The sequence below is a fragment of the Branchiostoma belcheri genome, unplaced genomic scaffold (assembly GCF_001625305.1).
Source record: "Branchiostoma belcheri isolate BF01 breed outbred unplaced genomic scaffold, Haploidv18h27 scaffold185, whole genome shotgun sequence".
Classification (NCBI taxonomy): Eukaryota; Metazoa; Chordata; class Leptocardii; order Amphioxiformes; family Branchiostomatidae; genus Branchiostoma; species Branchiostoma belcheri.
The window spans coordinates 22,600-39,164 of record NW_017803324.1 but is presented as its reverse complement, the minus strand read 5'-3'; the positions used below and the strand labels follow the sequence as shown (position 1 = coordinate 39,164).

General features: G+C 41.5%; 1 protein-coding gene across 2 annotated transcripts in view; it reads left to right on the top strand.

Moving 5' to 3' along the window:
- LOC109467633 (sodium channel protein type 2 subunit alpha-like) overlaps positions 1–16,565 on the top strand; it is an 80,783-nt gene that overhangs the window by 55,469 nt on the left and 8,749 nt on the right. Inside the window, exons 17-25 of one of the 2 annotated variants that reach the window (XM_019765668.1) lie at positions 3,874–4,123; positions 4,781–4,998; positions 6,105–6,485; positions 6,749–6,922; positions 11,025–11,147; positions 13,073–13,195; positions 14,518–14,658; positions 14,905–14,958; positions 16,172–16,316. In XM_019765668.1, the coding sequence (XP_019621227.1) occupies positions 3,874–4,123; positions 4,781–4,998; positions 6,105–6,485; positions 6,749–6,922; positions 11,025–11,147; positions 13,073–13,195; positions 14,518–14,658; positions 14,905–14,958; positions 16,172–16,316 (1,609 nt within the window). Of the gene's footprint in view, positions 1–3,873; positions 4,124–4,780; positions 4,999–6,104; positions 6,486–6,748; positions 6,923–10,889; positions 11,148–13,072; positions 13,196–14,517; positions 14,659–14,904; positions 14,959–16,171; positions 16,317–16,565 lie in introns of both variants that reach the window. The other variant, XM_019765667.1, reaches the window with a different exon arrangement.

Here is a 16,565-nt window from a genome sequence, read left to right as displayed (position 1 = left end):
GATTCTCTTTCTAGCATACATCAATGATCTTCCTAAATACGCTGCACATGCTAAAGTCAGGCTCTTCGCCGACGATTGCATCTTGCAAATGAGTATCAAGGAAGAAGACGACTGTAAAAGACTGCAGCATGACATCGATAGTATTTGTAGTTGGGAGAAGGAGTGGTTGATGGCCTTCAACCCATCTAAATGTGAAGTGATGACCGTCCCCTCTTCTAGGAACCCAATAACGTTCCCTTATTCCCTCCATGACCACGTTTTAACCAAGGTAAGTACCACCAAATATCTCGGTGTTTCCATCTCCTCAAACTTGACCTGGGGCAGACATGTCGATCTAGTTACAGCGAAAGCAAACAGAACCTTAGGAATGCTGAGACGCTGCCTACGAATCTCAAGCAATGCGGCAAAGGAGAGAGCTTACATGGCTCTTGTAAGACCCTCCTTAGAGTACGGCTGTAGTGTCTGGGATCCCCACACCAAGGACCAGGTGAGTAGAGTGGAGATGGTCCAGCGTAGAGCTGCCCGTTTTGTCTGCAGTGACTACAGACGTGCAAGTTCTGTTTCATCTATGTTGCAAAACCTGGGCTGGCAGTCTCTGGAAGTACGCCGGAAGATCGCCCGCCAGGTCATGCTTTATAAGATCATACATAACGCTGTCTCCGTCCCACACTCAACCAGGATTGTCCCGATGGCTCGATGCTCCCGTCGCATCAATCACACTCAAACATTGCAGGCCATCGCGAGCAGAACCAACTTCTACAGGCTCTCGTTCTTCCCCCGCACCATCAGGGAATGGAATGAACTTGAGCCTGGTGCGGCGGAGGCGGGGTCTCTTGCCCAGTTCAAATCTGAACTGGCGAGGACCCTGCTGCATTGAGCCACCCCATCATGTCTTGTATATATGTAAATATTACTAACGCACTAATGCACTTGTCCCGTCTTTAGCACACACAAAATCAGTTGTCTTATGTTCCCTTCTCATTTATCCTTGTTTTACCTTGTTTTTATGTACTGGATCACAATTGTAACTAATCAATGCGTAACGGCTGCCAATAATCCTACATGGTAGGGCTAGGCAGTAACGGAGATGAGATGATGATGATGATGGTTACATCTTCGCCAATCAATCAGCACACTCGGCTCGGGGTAGCCGATGTTATCCTGGAGCTAGCTTGGGTGCCATCCCCTACCGCGAGTGAGCGATAATCTTTCGGCCAGGGAAAGCCACACGCCCCGCCGACCCTGATTTCCGCCCTGGCTCTCCTTGCGTCCGGATCTGGCCGGGTGTCTGTACAAAGCCTCTCAGTCCCTGTGTTTTCGAACTTCGGTGGGGATTTCCGTGTTGTTTTCTGATTTTCATCATCCACTAAGATATACTTGAAGACCGAGCGTGATTTGAACTAGTGTGGGATAAATGGGGAGGGATGGCAGCCGCGGGGGGAAGCGGTCGGCTTGATAAATTTTCGAGAGCAAGTTGATTTCTCACGCGGCCGTTTGTGTGGGTGTTTGTTTACATTATCGCTGGTCGCTGAGGGTCGGGCAGCCAGATTCGCCACGGGATGCCTCCTGTCCTTTCTATTTTTGGGCTCCAGTCGGCTAGGGGGGAGTAGTGATTTCACAGATCATTTGGCCAATTACAAACATTTCGAAACTTTTCGAAAAAAAATGGTATTCGCGCGAATTCACTAGTTAATTTAAAGAACAGTCCCAACATGCACCCAACATTCTGCAACATACATTACAATACCCGGAGGTACAAAATCTACGATTTTCCTTGTATTATAAATAGAAACACTTTACAGTTGGAACCGCATATTTCCCTATGATGTAACAACGCCTAGTATGCATGTCACAATTACACTACGTTCCGGAACGCATTGTAAACAGACAAAACTAGCATAAGTGCACTGTGAACTATGTAACACCTTAAGTGCACTATGCACCAAGTAACATCTAGTGTCAGTGCACAGTAAACCAGTCAGAATTGCCCTGATGAAGATGACAGGTCATCGAAACGTTGGCTTGAAAAATAAATGGTTGTGATAGAAAGAACTTTGCTATTCAATCATTAAGATCCATTCACAGCTTCTTGAGTTCTGCTGTGCACATACAAGAAATCCCCTATCAAATAACATGAAGACCCATCCACAGCTTCTCGAGTTATGTTGCTGACATACATTCAGACCCAGACTCAACTATGGCCGAAAGAAAAACATTGACCATTTAAAAAGATTTGATAGTGCCCGGATATTTCAACTCTCACGTGGTAACTTGCTCATTTTTCACAAGTTGTTTTACAGTCCTACAAACCTTTGATTTAAACACAGATTACCCCCCTCCCCCCCCCCAAAAAAATACCAGCAATTATCTGGCTCTATAGAGATGTTTTGTGTCCTAGTATAGTGTCCAGTCCGACCTTTGGTCAGCATTGCGCAAACAACTGGTCTGCTAGTGGTTTGGATATTTCCAATGGACGAAATGAAAGTGATAAGTTCAGGGTTGGGCATGCACTGTATAGGTCAGGGAGCCGGTTTCACTGCCCATTCACCAATTTTACACTTCCCATAATGCCTAGTAACGGTCACGGATATGCAGTGATATGACGTAAGAACATCCCCCCTCCCCCTTCCTCGATGTAATATTTCCAACAAATTCTATCGACAAACTGGTCAACTATTGTTTTGAATTATTTATCTAGTATAAAGCACATGCCATACAATAGTTGACCAGTTTGTCGATAAAATTTGTTGGAAATATTACATCGAGGAAGGGGTAGGGGGGAGGTTCTTACGCCATATCCCTGCATATCCGTGACCGTTACTAGGCATTATGGGAAGTGTGAAATTGGTGAATGGCTTGTCGACTGGGTTTCCGGACATCAGTAGTATTGTGTACAGTAGACAGTCAGCTCTCAGTATCACTATAGAATCTATCTACATGTAGTTCTGTACCTGAATAGGTTTATGATTGGGTCAGGCACGGCTCTGGATAGTCTTCACGTCACAGGCACGGTTCTGGATACGCGAGGACTACCTAAGACCGTGCCTGAGCATGGTTCAGATATAAGCACATACAAACTGTTCAAAGTTGCATATGGTAAAGAAAAATACCTAAGTATCCCAAATCCCGAGCATCGCCGAACCATGTCAAAACTACGAATTAGTGACCATAATTTACACATAGAAACCGGCACATAACCGGACTCCTGTAGAAGATAGACTCTGTAAGGTGTGTAACTCTGGTAGTGCAGAAGATGAAATACATTTTGTACTTGATTGTAAATTGTTTGATATTGAACGTGACACACTATTTAGAACAATCTACTTAGACAAACTGTATAAAGGTAGAATAAAGAAAGAGATATTCAGTCATCTCATGTCCACCAGTAATGACCATACAATAGAAAAACTTTGTGAATTTATCTTCAATTACTTTAAAAAGAGAGAAGAAATCCTTAAGGCCTAGATTAGTTTATTCTCTAGTAGTCTTTAAGACTTTTGCGTCATTCTGTTATTCTTCTATCCTTGTATCCTATGTATCATGTTACTCAGTATGATGTACAGGTAACATCACACTCTGATGTATGCATTTAGCCCCATGGGCATGAACATGCAAATAAATTAATAAATATAAAGCACGGTTCTTGATACAACACCAGTGTAGGTGCTGGTGTTTATCTCGAAATAGAAACTCCCACGTGGGGAAGGTTCATATGCCTTTGTATTGAATGTACAACATCCGTTTTCTTTTTTCTCCGATTTTGTTTTAAATCAAAAAGATAACAGACTAATATGGCCTTGACAATTCTTATCAACGGCTCAAGACGTTTAAGTTAAGAATGTCATGACTTGTGTTGTTTTTCCACCTGTTTAGATCCTGAATCTGTTCCTTGCTTTGCTGCTGAGCTGCTTCAGTGCAGATTCTCTAGCTGACCGGCCGGAAGGTGATGGTGAACCGAACAATCTTCAACTGGCAGTAGAGAAACTCAAACGGTGGGCACACATGTTACTGGACTTCTGCCGCCCAAGTTTTTGGAGAGAAAGGAGGAAAGGGAAAGGAAAGTGCAACGAGCAACATACTGCGGACCTGGCAAACTCTGAGGAAGCTGCAGAACAAGATGCGGGTAGGTAATCTATTACGTTTCTTGTTAAAAATAGAGTTTTAATGAATGAAGACCTTTATTGTACATTTGTATTCTACAGAACTAAGTACAGGTCGCATGGGTACAGAACATGAACATAAACATATACATTACATATGAACATATAAGAGTGTAGATAAATGTCTAATTTCTATTATTTTCGGCTTCTCGCTTAGTAGTGATTGTATGGATATATGCGGCTGTGAGATTACTTAGCGTAGGTTTATCAAAAGTTAAAAGGAATACAACTTTCTCTTTACTAGTCAAATATCTGAAGTGGGGAAATATACTTAATATATGGCTAAAAATATGAGTCTATCTCTACTGTACAAGGGGCAATCTATGGTGAAATGTATTTCATCTTCTATTTGGCCTAAACTACAGAATTGACAGGTTCTTTGTGCTAGAGGAGTGCGGTTATGTCTTCCTGATTCGATTCGTAATTTGTGACTGATTCTCTGATTCTTAGTTTTGTAATGGAGGACCTGTGACGTATGTTCGCTGAGATATTTTTCTTCGTTATAGGAAAGTTTTAATAATCTGTATAGACGTAGTTTAATTGCAAACCATCTGTGGGTATCATTTCTAACACTAATACGCTGTAGGTTACTGTTTATGTGTACTCCGTCAATCTTCCAGAGGAGGCTGCAGAAACTTTACCAACAGTGACGTCATCACATTTTCTGTTGGAATCGGCCGCACCAGCGCCTCTGTGTAAATTCGGCTCCAACTATGACGTCACAATCGTTGTTCCTACTCCTTCCATGAACGGCCATACACCCACCGGTGGACCTGTGCAGATAAAGGACGCTGCTTCAAACCAAACACCAGTCTGTAACCATAGGATATCAGAAAAGGTAACTTGCTTCCACAGGCTCCACATATTGTACCTCTTTCGTTAAGTGTAGTGTAACAGTGGGGGTATATAGGCGCTTCCGATATGGTCTAGTGGTTAGGATTTTGCGCTCTCACCGCCAAGGCCCGGGTTCGATTCCCGGTGTGGAAACCACTGTAAGAAACATGCGGAGCCAGTAAAAACCCTTCTGGTCCCGGGCCGGTTCGAACCCACGGCCCCGAGCACCAGAGCTTCATAACCAGACGCTCTAACCACTCCGCTAAAAGGTCTAGACCCATCGGCCGGGTCAGTTGGTAGCGCCTATATACCTCCACTGTTGCACTAGACAACAATATCTTGTCTGCCTCAAATAAAGGAAACACTTGGGCTACCTTGAAAATCAAGCCAATTAGGTTTAAAAAAACTGTCCATATTCACTCTTGGGTTATTGTAGCAAGAGAGACATTCCGTTACACATAATTTATTACATTTACGCAGTTGGGAGATTTTTGTTTTTAGAAAAATGTGTCTACCAATATCTTTGAATGGAGTTCGAATTGACTTTTTTAATGGATAGTGATGATGATGATGATGAATATCATTGACTGAATTCTAAACGGAACTAGTTTGTCTACGCACAGGTAGATTATGCATTCGAAAGGAACATTGGGACCCCAGATATCTTTGGTTGAAGCTACGGGTGCGTTGTATTTTGGTCCAAATCCTGATTTACTATGGTTTAGTCCTGGTTTAGTATGTTGTGTTCCTGAAGGTACGTGTAAACCTGTGCATGAATTACCTTCTCCAATATCTTCATAAAAGATGGTATGACAGAATTAGGTTTGTAGTTGTTACATTCCCCAAAACGGTGATGTTTTAAGTGGCGTCTGTCCGTTTGTTTGTTTGTTTGTTTGTTTGTGAACAGCATAACTCAAGACGCTATACACACAGACACACCACAACTAATACCCCAATTTTTCATAGAGGTCATGGAGATATGATCGATCAAATTCAAATAATCAAACTTAGCGTTACTGATTTGGGTGGCAGATACCAAGAATTTCAGGTGTTTCTCCAAACTTTCCTTACTGTCTACTGACACGTCACTCCTACTTTGTTCCCATGAAGGGCGCAGATGACCTTGGCATTGTTATTGAATTCGGGGCAGCACAATCGTCCCCGGTTGGAGAAAATGGCAAACATGTCAACTGCAAAGCAGGGAATCGACCAGACAACAGTGCCAGTGAACAGAAGGGTGCTCAGTCAGTAGAACAGAGCACCAGCCACGGAAATGTCCAGGACGAAGAAAACGAAGATCCAGATGTAATCATCGATTGCTGTCCTCCTGTCTGTTATCCATGCTGCTACAAATGCTGTGCATGTGCCAACGAGGAGAGGAAAGCTGGGGAAATGTGGAAGAATGTTCGGCTAAAAGCAAACTTCATCGTTCTTCACAAGTACTTCGAGACATTTATCGTTGGGATGATTTTACTGAGCAGCTTGGCGCTGGTAAGGTTATTTGTTTAATCACACATTGATAAAACTTTTCATATTCCAGAGCATGGAATCAAAACATTCTATCATCAGACTTCATACAGAAGGCACATTTCAAAGGCACGTAACAAATGTAATATGATGGCTTTGGTCAGCATATTTGAGACAAAGCCCCATGGTTGCAGTTGTCCTGATGAACTTCTTCCATTGCACAGAGCTTTTCCCTATCTTGATAGAAAAATGTGTTGCAACAAAAATATTCTGTTTTCTTCCTTTAGGCTTTCGAAGATATTTATTTAAAAGACAGACCCGCCTTGCAGCTTGGCCTGAACATCGCGGATCGGCTGTTTGCCGTGATTTTCTGCGGTGAGATGCTCATAAAGTGGGTTGCATTTGGCTACAGGAAATACTTCACCAATGCCTGGTGTTGGTTGGACTTTGTCATCGTTATGGTAAGTAACAAATGCAAACCTTACTCTGTCCCGGATCGCCGACACTACAGACCTGTATGTACATGTTGTCTCAAGATTCTCGGCTGTCGCTAACAGGGTAGCCACCAGATTCATCACGTAACACATGGTTCATTACCACCCCCCCTCCCCAACATGCTTATCGCGAACCTCGAAATGAATGCCTCTATGAGTCTTCAGCAACGTCGGTTTCACTCCTGAACACCGCTTAATCTTACTAAGGCTATAGGAAGTAATTTTATGGATGACATCAGCGCGTACTAATTTTCGCCTGATTTTGGGGAAAAAAACAAGAAATTATGTTGCTTTCTGACAGTGGTCAACATGCCGAAAATGGGCAAAGGCTCTGATTTAATGTTTTGCTTCTTACTTTGATGCAGTGATATGTGATGCTGGATGTGTATATGTGATGTTCCCACTGAATAAAAATCATTTGTACAATGATTGAGTCAAATCATGGAGGTAAAACCTTCATGGTCAAATTTTTCAATTGTAGGAACCTTGTTTTTTTTCGACCCGCCTTGTTTTTTTTCGCCCGCTCGCATTAGATTTGGAGTCTGCGGAGGATGTCATCCATAAAATTTACTTGCTGTGGCCTAACCCTTCATCCCTTCTATCACTTATGTTGATATCTTCTCGTATTCTTGTATATACTCCTTGAATTTGATGATCTTTACTATCTGATTGTATCTGATCTTTAGTACCTGATTGTGATGAATCAGCGTAATTGTTATACAGAAAAACCTGGTCTCAACAACCACTCATCCATGCACAGTACATTTGCACAATATACACTCGACATACCTAGTAATTCCCAGAAAATGAAGGGCTCATAAATGTTATATTGCTATTCAAATAGATTTTAACAAGCCATTGTTTAACCACAACAGACATGTTCGTATAACAATGAAATGTGGGCTCGTATGTTAAAACTGCTAACATGTGCTTCACTGATTTCGTAGCCAAGAAAGCTCAATTGGGACTGCAAAAAAAGCTGTTTAGCACCAATTAAGTGTTTGTTGACAATCATTTTATGTATGTACTTTAGATATGTAAAGATCATAAACAATGTAGATAAAATATTCGCAGGCAAAAAATGAACAGAACAAGTATACTTCTATTTACACGTATTATCATAATTTCCTAGTTTCCTGTAAACAGAATTAACGTACTGAATAACAAATCAAAACAAGAAAGGCCGACATTTGTTTGGGAGCAAATGCAGCAGCACATCCCGGACAAATGGACTGTTCCTAAATCAACCCTGTCCAAAATATGAAGTGTTCCAATAGTCTATACAATGGAATTCGAAGCAATGGAATCTTCGAACGCCTTCTGCTGTTGAAACATGTAGAACCCTGGTAGAACCCGAGTGTTCTATTTAGAACTGTCAGTTGGGGATTTGGGTTTTCAAGTTTTCAAGCTACAATCGTTGCTTTTACTCAAAATAAGGTAAATCAAAGTATTTCAAAGGGTTGCATCTGAATAGTGAAAACTATAGGCTACGAATTTGGTGCCACGATATCCTTATGCTGAATTACAGGTCATTTTGGGGGTTTTGTATTAGCGCATAGATCGCTAGAAGCGAAAAAAATGTACCTTTTTGGTCAAAAATAGCAAAACAGTCGTAAAATTAATTAAAGTAAAAAAAATTAAAGCGTAAATTAAGTTCTGTGGGATTGTATCCAAGGTCTCCTATGACAAATTTCAGGTCATTTGGTTTCAATATTAGGGCACAGGAGCCAAAATGTACATTTTTGCCTGAAAATGACCCAAAAAAATTTTAAGGCCTGTTTAAAAAAAAAACGTCTGGGGGTATTTGCTCACTCTACCTCCATGCCAAATTTCATTTCATTCGGCTGAAAAATGGCAGAGTTGAATCCCTTTAAAGAAATGGTAGGAGGAGGAGAAGCATGAGAGAAAGCAGCATGTCTTCATTCGTGGTGTGGGGAAGCCATAATAAGGATGCCTCTCTCCCATGAAACACTGACATGTTTCTGTTCTGTGAAGGGCAGTGATATGATTTATGTAAATTGTTTTAGCAAATGATTTTAAGACTGATTTTGTAGAAAAGTATTTTGGAAAGTGCAGTATATAGTAAATTGAGGAGTGAAACCAATTGATTGAGATGTTGTATCCTAAGTATGTAAAATTGGACGGAACGGTTTTAACATGATTGGGGGTAGTATGTAGCGATTGGTGGTTGTCTGGCCAGGTTTAACTGTATTGTGAACGATATTTGTTTCCATTAAACTCAACTACCACGCTTTTCAGTAACTTTATAGATTGCATTGCCTTACGACGGTATCCTGATATAGTTGTCTTTCTCCCTCGTTTGATGTCCGCGTGAAAAAAAAAGATCTTTCAAAGTCGTAACGCAGAAGCACCAGTATAGCTGGATAATTGATGACACCGGCTGTCTTTAAACTACATGGGCGGAGCAAAATGTTAAAGCCAAGGGAAGGAATATCACCGCCATCGAGCTGTACAAGGCTTTACGTAGGCCCTGGCGGGGTTCGTGCTTTCTTGTGTCGCCATTATTTTTGTCATCGACGAAAAATCACTGTCCACTTTTTTTATTTGTTTATTTACCATTTGCACGTATATAAAAAAATTACACAATCAAAGAATATGCGGGGTAGGCCAGAAACCTAGGTGTTTTTTAAAGGGCCTACCCCAAACAAAGGTAACTTATGACAAAACATATTTGAATCAAACATCAAAATTAAACAATGAAATAATTGATTAATTAAACAAAATCAAGAAACAGAAATAAATAACTTTGTTATATAGTTTCATTGTTTTTCATTGTTTGCATGAGCGCAACACATTTCGACACCATATTTTATTATTTCAGTCTATGCTGTTTTTAGTATTCGTTCTCCTTATTCAAATAATATCTCTCTTTTTCTTCAAATAATATCTTAGTGTAATAGAAATTACTGGTTGCTACTAGACGTGCCCTAGTGTCACCATTTTGTTATCGAGAGAAATGTCTAGCTAGCTGTAGTGCACTAGGCGTGCTCCGTGTGTCATCATCAGTTGAAGTCATTTTCCCATGTACGGAGCCTGTTCATTCTAAATATGGGGTCATTTCTAACAATGCCATACTGAAATCTGCAAAACATGCGAAAATGGGTATTGTGGTCTACAGTTATTGATCATGCTAGGGAGCAACATTTCTCCTCTGATTGTTCTACCAGAAGGATAAAACGATTTACAAAAAAAGTACCCAACAGACAGATCACAGTAAATTCGCCTTGTTTGTGCACCGCATGCTTAATAACCCGTGTTACTCAGGTGAAGAAAAAGTAATTCTTTCAACAACTAATGCGGACAAAACACTAGAGAAGTAACATTTCCAAATCAAATGCATAATATTTACCTTTGGACATGATCTGCCCTGTTAATTTTTACTTTAACACATTCACATACATGTACTACGAGTGTATGGTAACAGGAGTAGAGCAGACCATGAAATTGCAACATTATGTAACCCAACACCAGTCACCATGGTGACAGACGTCAACAAATCATGTCATTGGCCAGGTCAGAGGTTAGTGTTTGGAACAGAAGAGGAGGAAGAAACTGAGTAAAAACAATATGTTTTCCTTCGGTAAACATAATTGTTGGCTCTGCCCATGTGTTGTTGAGATACGTGGTGTTCTCAATGATTCACTTTATGCGTTACCTCTACGTTACGTTACGCCAGAGATATCAAACCACACACGCTTCGCATCCCGAAGTTATTTACAACATGGTAAAACCAGTGCCTGTCTAAGCTGAGTGCCTTTTTCATCCTCTGTCCAGAGGCAAAAAACCTTAACCTTTATTACTTTAATCTTTTCTTGACACAATATCTATATAGCATCTCCGTTGTTGTTTTTTTTCACCAATCTATCCTCTCCAGTTTTCCGAAATTGCTCAAAACTCAATGCTGGCTGTTTAGCATGGTTTCGTAGGTTTGGAAAAGCAGTTTCTGGCACGGGAAAGGCTGAGGTCATCATCACGTCATACGGTCAGGTTGCATTGCTCATGCGCAGTACTGATGAATCGTACCAGACGTTTTGGTGCATCGTTCCAGATTTCCCTGCTCGGAATAGGGGCGGAGGCTCTTGGCCTTTCTAATCTGTCGGCATTCAGGTCCATGCGAACACTGAGAGCGTTACGGCCACTGAGAGCAATCTCTAGAGCGGAGGGCATGAGGGTAAGTACCCTATCTAGTTTAAGTAATCACAGTGAATGCACCTACATCAAACAGGTAATTTGTGTCTTAAGCTTCGGTCCCAATTGCACTCTGGAGCCTGGCGGGCACCGTTTGTTGTGGTCACAATTAAAAGTTTCCTTCAGTGGCATTTTGTCACACTTTAATATTGGTCGGTCTCCGACAGGCACCCGGCAGGTACCCGGCAGCTTCTCTGACGATGTCTTGTACTGACCCAATTAAAGGCGCGGTCACATTTCCCAAGCCGGGGCCCGGCCGGGCAGTCGTTTGGAACGAAAATTATGATATGAGACAGCAAAACACAAAAAAAGTTTTAGAAAATTAACCTTGAGCACTATTTGTGTATTCTCTTTGTACAAATTGTTTCTTTTTCGTTCACGCAAACAACCCGGTCGGGCCCCGGCTTGGAAATGTGACCGTGGTCTAATACAGAGTTCACGCTTTTGTTGTGATCATTTGATTTGTGACGTCACACATTTGACACAGTCTTACGAAGTACACACCCTTATTGTGGGTATCTGGTCTGTGACGTGACAAATTAGTCCCGGTGGACTGCCGGCAACCGGAGGGGTACCTGTCGGTGTTCCAACAGCTCGGTCTTTTTGTCGGTCTTTTTGTCAGCGGGGCCCGGGTAGAATTTAAGTCAGGATCAAATTCTTCTCGGGTCCCCGCCGGGCCCAAAAATAGCCCGGTCGCCGCGGGGTGTCCGACCGGGCCACGTAGGGGTCACGCCCGAAAGTGCCAAAAAACAGCTCGGGGACTATCCGGCAGGGCCTCTTTCTCCAATTGGGACCAAAGCTTTACCAGGTGTGTATAGGTGACCAATTTAACTGCAAGATGCTGTAACTGGGCTTCCTTGATGTTTCATTCGTTACAAAGGATTCAAATCAGGACCGTTTTTAGAAAATGATGTTATGATAACTTGCGTAATTCTGACGCGTACACCCTCAAACCCTCTAAATATGAAAAAAATACATAAATTTCAGCCATTAGCGTACTTGTCCCAACATGTCAGGTATATCCGTGGAATTGAACGTGAAACTGAGTTCATCCAGAGGTGGGTACACTGATGCCCCGTCATATGCTCCTGTCTAGCATGGCGGTTACACAGATCACCGTCGTTCTCACCACCTTCTAACACTTTTATTAGTGTCAGGTTAGGTCGGCCTCTTCTCCGGTAGAGGTCACATAGCACAGTATTTATGGGCGAACCCCGGCAATAGTAGCTCGGGCACAAAGTAGTGCGGCGTAGTGCTTGAGAAAGCTGTAGAAATTCTTCCGTGCGGGACAGCGAGGTGAAAACTGCGCTGAATTGTAGAGGAACGCATCAGGTTTGAGACCGTATACTTTAAATCAAGAATCCACTGTACTTTCGTTTCCCAGTATTATACCGTACAGTGGTATTTCGCTATATCGTATAATCATCAAGCAGCCCCCTAGGTGGCTAATGGACACTCCTATGGCCAATTGACACTACCTTGCCACAGTATATATGGTCAGATTGGAGATTAATATCGTATAGCCTGCCCGGTCATGCATGAACATATATATATATTGGTATTTCACAAATACAATAAACAGTACAATTGGCATGTTTCACATCGCAGCCACAGGCTAAATTGGGTGCACATATTACATATCACTTATTAAAATCATAATGCCGCAACTATTTAAAACCCTAGCTTATTTTCTTTTAGATACTAGTAAAGTATATACAAGGACACTAAATACAAGGACACTAAATAAAATCTGTAGGCACAAAAGGACTGTACGGATTACCTACTATACAGAATCGTTCAACAGTGTGACAAAGTATGGGATTGAGCTCTTTTTATAACGGTCGGTTCTTGCTGCCAATTGGTCCATGCATTAAAAATTCAACATCATTCATCCCGCCATGTTCCCAGGTTGTAGTGAACGCGCTGGTGAAGGCCATCCCGTCCATCATGAACGTGCTGATGGTGTGCCTTGTCTTCTGGCTCATCTTCGCTATCATGGGTGTCCAACTGTTTGGGGGACAGTTCTTCAAGGTTTGAACATTTTTCTTAGAGCTTAGGCCACACCAAGTAAATTTTACGGATGACGTCCTTTGGAGACCCTAAATCTAATGCGAGATGGCGCAAAAAAAACAAGAAGGGCTCTAAAAAACAAGATTCCTAGATTAGAAATATACTAAGAGACGACAAATGTTAGGACACAAATTGAATGAGGTGACACAGTGTAACAAGCAAGAAGTCTTTTATTCATCATCAAAACAGCAATAAATCAGGTGGAACAGCAGTTGTCGTCCTGTCCTGTTTCTTTCATCACATTTTTGCAGGCCTGCAGAAACAAAAGCATGTGCTCTTTACCCATTTCGCGTTACGGGTTTCACGTCAATCTAACGATTTGTAGCACTGTCGTGACTCTTTGGTCATAGTTACAGGAAGCGGAATTTCTTGTGTTTTTTTCTAGGAACAGGCTAAAATCAATGCGCGCGCGGACGTCATCCATAAAATTTACTTGGTGTGGCCTTACCGTATTTGACTTGACTGATGATAGTTAAAGAAGGCAGTAGAGATCCCGATAGAGTCTCTGCTTTACAATCGGCGATTCGATCCCTATCGAAATCTCTTTCTGGACAATCAAGTTATTTACTTATTTATTCTACCAGTACAGGTTTCGATGAATAACTTTCTGAGCACTTCTTTCTCAACATCTATACTAGTAGAGTTACAAGTAATATACTTAGTTTGGTCCTTAGTTGGTTCGTTCTGTTCTAATGCGATACAGGGTGATCTTTTGTAATCATAACAAAAAAGTTACAAGTCGAGGAGACTGGAATGGACCACAGATTGTACATGTGCAGATACTGAAACTACAATAAATTCAATAAATTCTTTCTGTCATTCTGTAACATATTACATATCGCCTCGGCAACCATGTATATACTAGGACTCTACCATTGTATTATTGTATTTTAACAAATATATGTATATATTATCACACCATTGTATATAACTGTATATCTCACTAAGTATGTAATTTGTAATATGCATTCTTATGTATATGTCTAACAGTTTTCATCTTTCCCCCCCAGGGTGTCCCTTAGTAATAGTCGTTGACTAGTTGGGACACCCTGGATTCTTTGTAAGCCAAATAAATAAATAAATAAATTGTTTCTCTCAGTTTTGGCAGACACCTATAGCTTGCGTACCAAAATGGTGCCTACATTGTACCGTACAGGTATACAGAAGTCATGGTATAATTATTGACATGAAATATACATCACCTATATACTAATCACCATGGTCACATTTTTTTCACTTTTTCGCTATATGAACATAATCATGCTCTACTGTTTGTTACAAAGTGTGTAGATGAAAACAACAAACGGCTACCCATCAACATCACTGACAACAAAGAAGAGTGCCTGATGAAAAACTACACTTGGATCAACTCCAAGATCAATTTTGACAACGTGGGACAAGCTTATCTGGTTTTGTTTCAAGTGGTGAGTCCAGCTAACAATTGTAAGGCCCCTGTCTAACACATCTTACGATAGTTCTACGGTAGCAAAGTCTTAGGTCAGTCGTGGTTGTGCCGTTGTCTCTCTTTTGACGCAGAAATTGCTCTGCTAAAGTATGACACCGATAAGAACGAATTATGTGATAATTTCATATCTGAAACTTTCATATTTTCATATTTGAGATCTTCTTCAATCAGTAAATCAATAGATCTTCTTTATTGTCTGTTTCAGGCAACGTTTAAAGGATGGATAGAAATCATGGCCGATGCTGTGGACGTCAGAGGGGTAACTTCGTTCGTCTCTTGGGTCTATTTATTGATGAGCACCATGGGACTAAGGGATGTAACCAAAAATGTGCCATCATCTGCCTTCTTTGAAAGACATTTCCAAAGTTTTTGTCCAAGGTTGACTTGAGGCAGGTTTTGAAGCGTGTTTAATGACCCAGTCAGAGGTTGACAGTGAGTTGGGTTTGTAGCCGAAAATACCCTCCCGAACACTGCCATGCTTGGGAGAAGTTCGTGAGCATGCAAGGTCGGCTGTGGTTGGCTACTGATGGCTACACATTGTTTCACAAACATTCCTTGGTGGGCTTGAGGTTAGACCATGGTTGACCAGGGGTTGGCTGGTGTTTGGGAGGATTTTAACAGTGCTCGCGGCGTGTTCGGGGGTCAAATTTGACTCAAATTTCATTTCAAACGAAAGGTAGGAGTGGCCAGACATAAAGTTTGTATCGGCATAGGGATTCTGGACATTTGTCATATGTAACTATTATCTCCCAGGACATCTTCAGATCTGGTTAATTTTTTCTGCTGAAAATTGCTCTATGGTGTCTTTCTCAGTACGCTGACTACACATTCACGTTATTGCTTAATGTGACCAGAATGCTACTCGAGTATACTTCATTCAAATGGTCACTTTATGTTGTATTACAACTGAATATGCATATCCACTTCTCGAAGTGACTGGGCGGATATAGGGTATAGGGATACTCACCACAACATGTTTACAATACAAACGAACATTATGAAAAACTTTTACATTAAGAAATTTTCTACTGAATTACTCAGTCTTCCTCAGCTATCTGACCCAAATGCTGTGGACACGTGATTTTTCCCACGTGTGACGTCAGCAAAGGTCAAAGGTTGTCTGAAGTCGATATCGCCCCCCGTCTTGGTTGAGCGATGGTTGAAGTGCCCTGATGTATATGGCCTCTTTTATGCCTCTCTTGAAGTAATCCTGTTCGGTATCCAAGATTCTGACCCCCTCCAGATCCACTGTGTGTCCCGGTGATTCTATGTGGATGTGCTATATCGACTTCAGACAGACCCTTTGCTGACGTCACACGTGGGAAAAATCACGTGTCCACAGCATTTGGGTCAGATAGGTGAGGACGACTGAGTGATTCAGTCGAAAATTTTCATAAGTTTTTCATAATGTAATTTACCAACTCAGATGAACTTTCATGTTGACAAACGAACATGTTCATATCTTTTGCCAGGTTGGAATGCAGCCAGACAGAGAAACCAGCCTGTACTTCTACCTGTACTTCGTCGTCTTCATCATCTTTGGCTCCTTCTTCACGCTTAATCTCTTCATCGGTGTCATTATCGACAATTTCAACGCCCAGAAGAAGTGCATGATAAGTATGATAAGCTAGTTTATCGTTTTATTCATGGGGTGTGCCTTCTGGTTAGGTGAAGCCTCTTCGTCGACCTCCCTGATCTACTAACACCATCGGTATGTAGTGGATAACACACGGTGGAAGGTAACCTTCACAGGCAACTCAGAAATCTCAGCGTTCATTAACCTTTATTGTACATTCATGCCCTATCGGGCTTAGTACAGGTCAACAGATGAAAGGGTAATACACATGTTTGTAGTACAAACAGTTC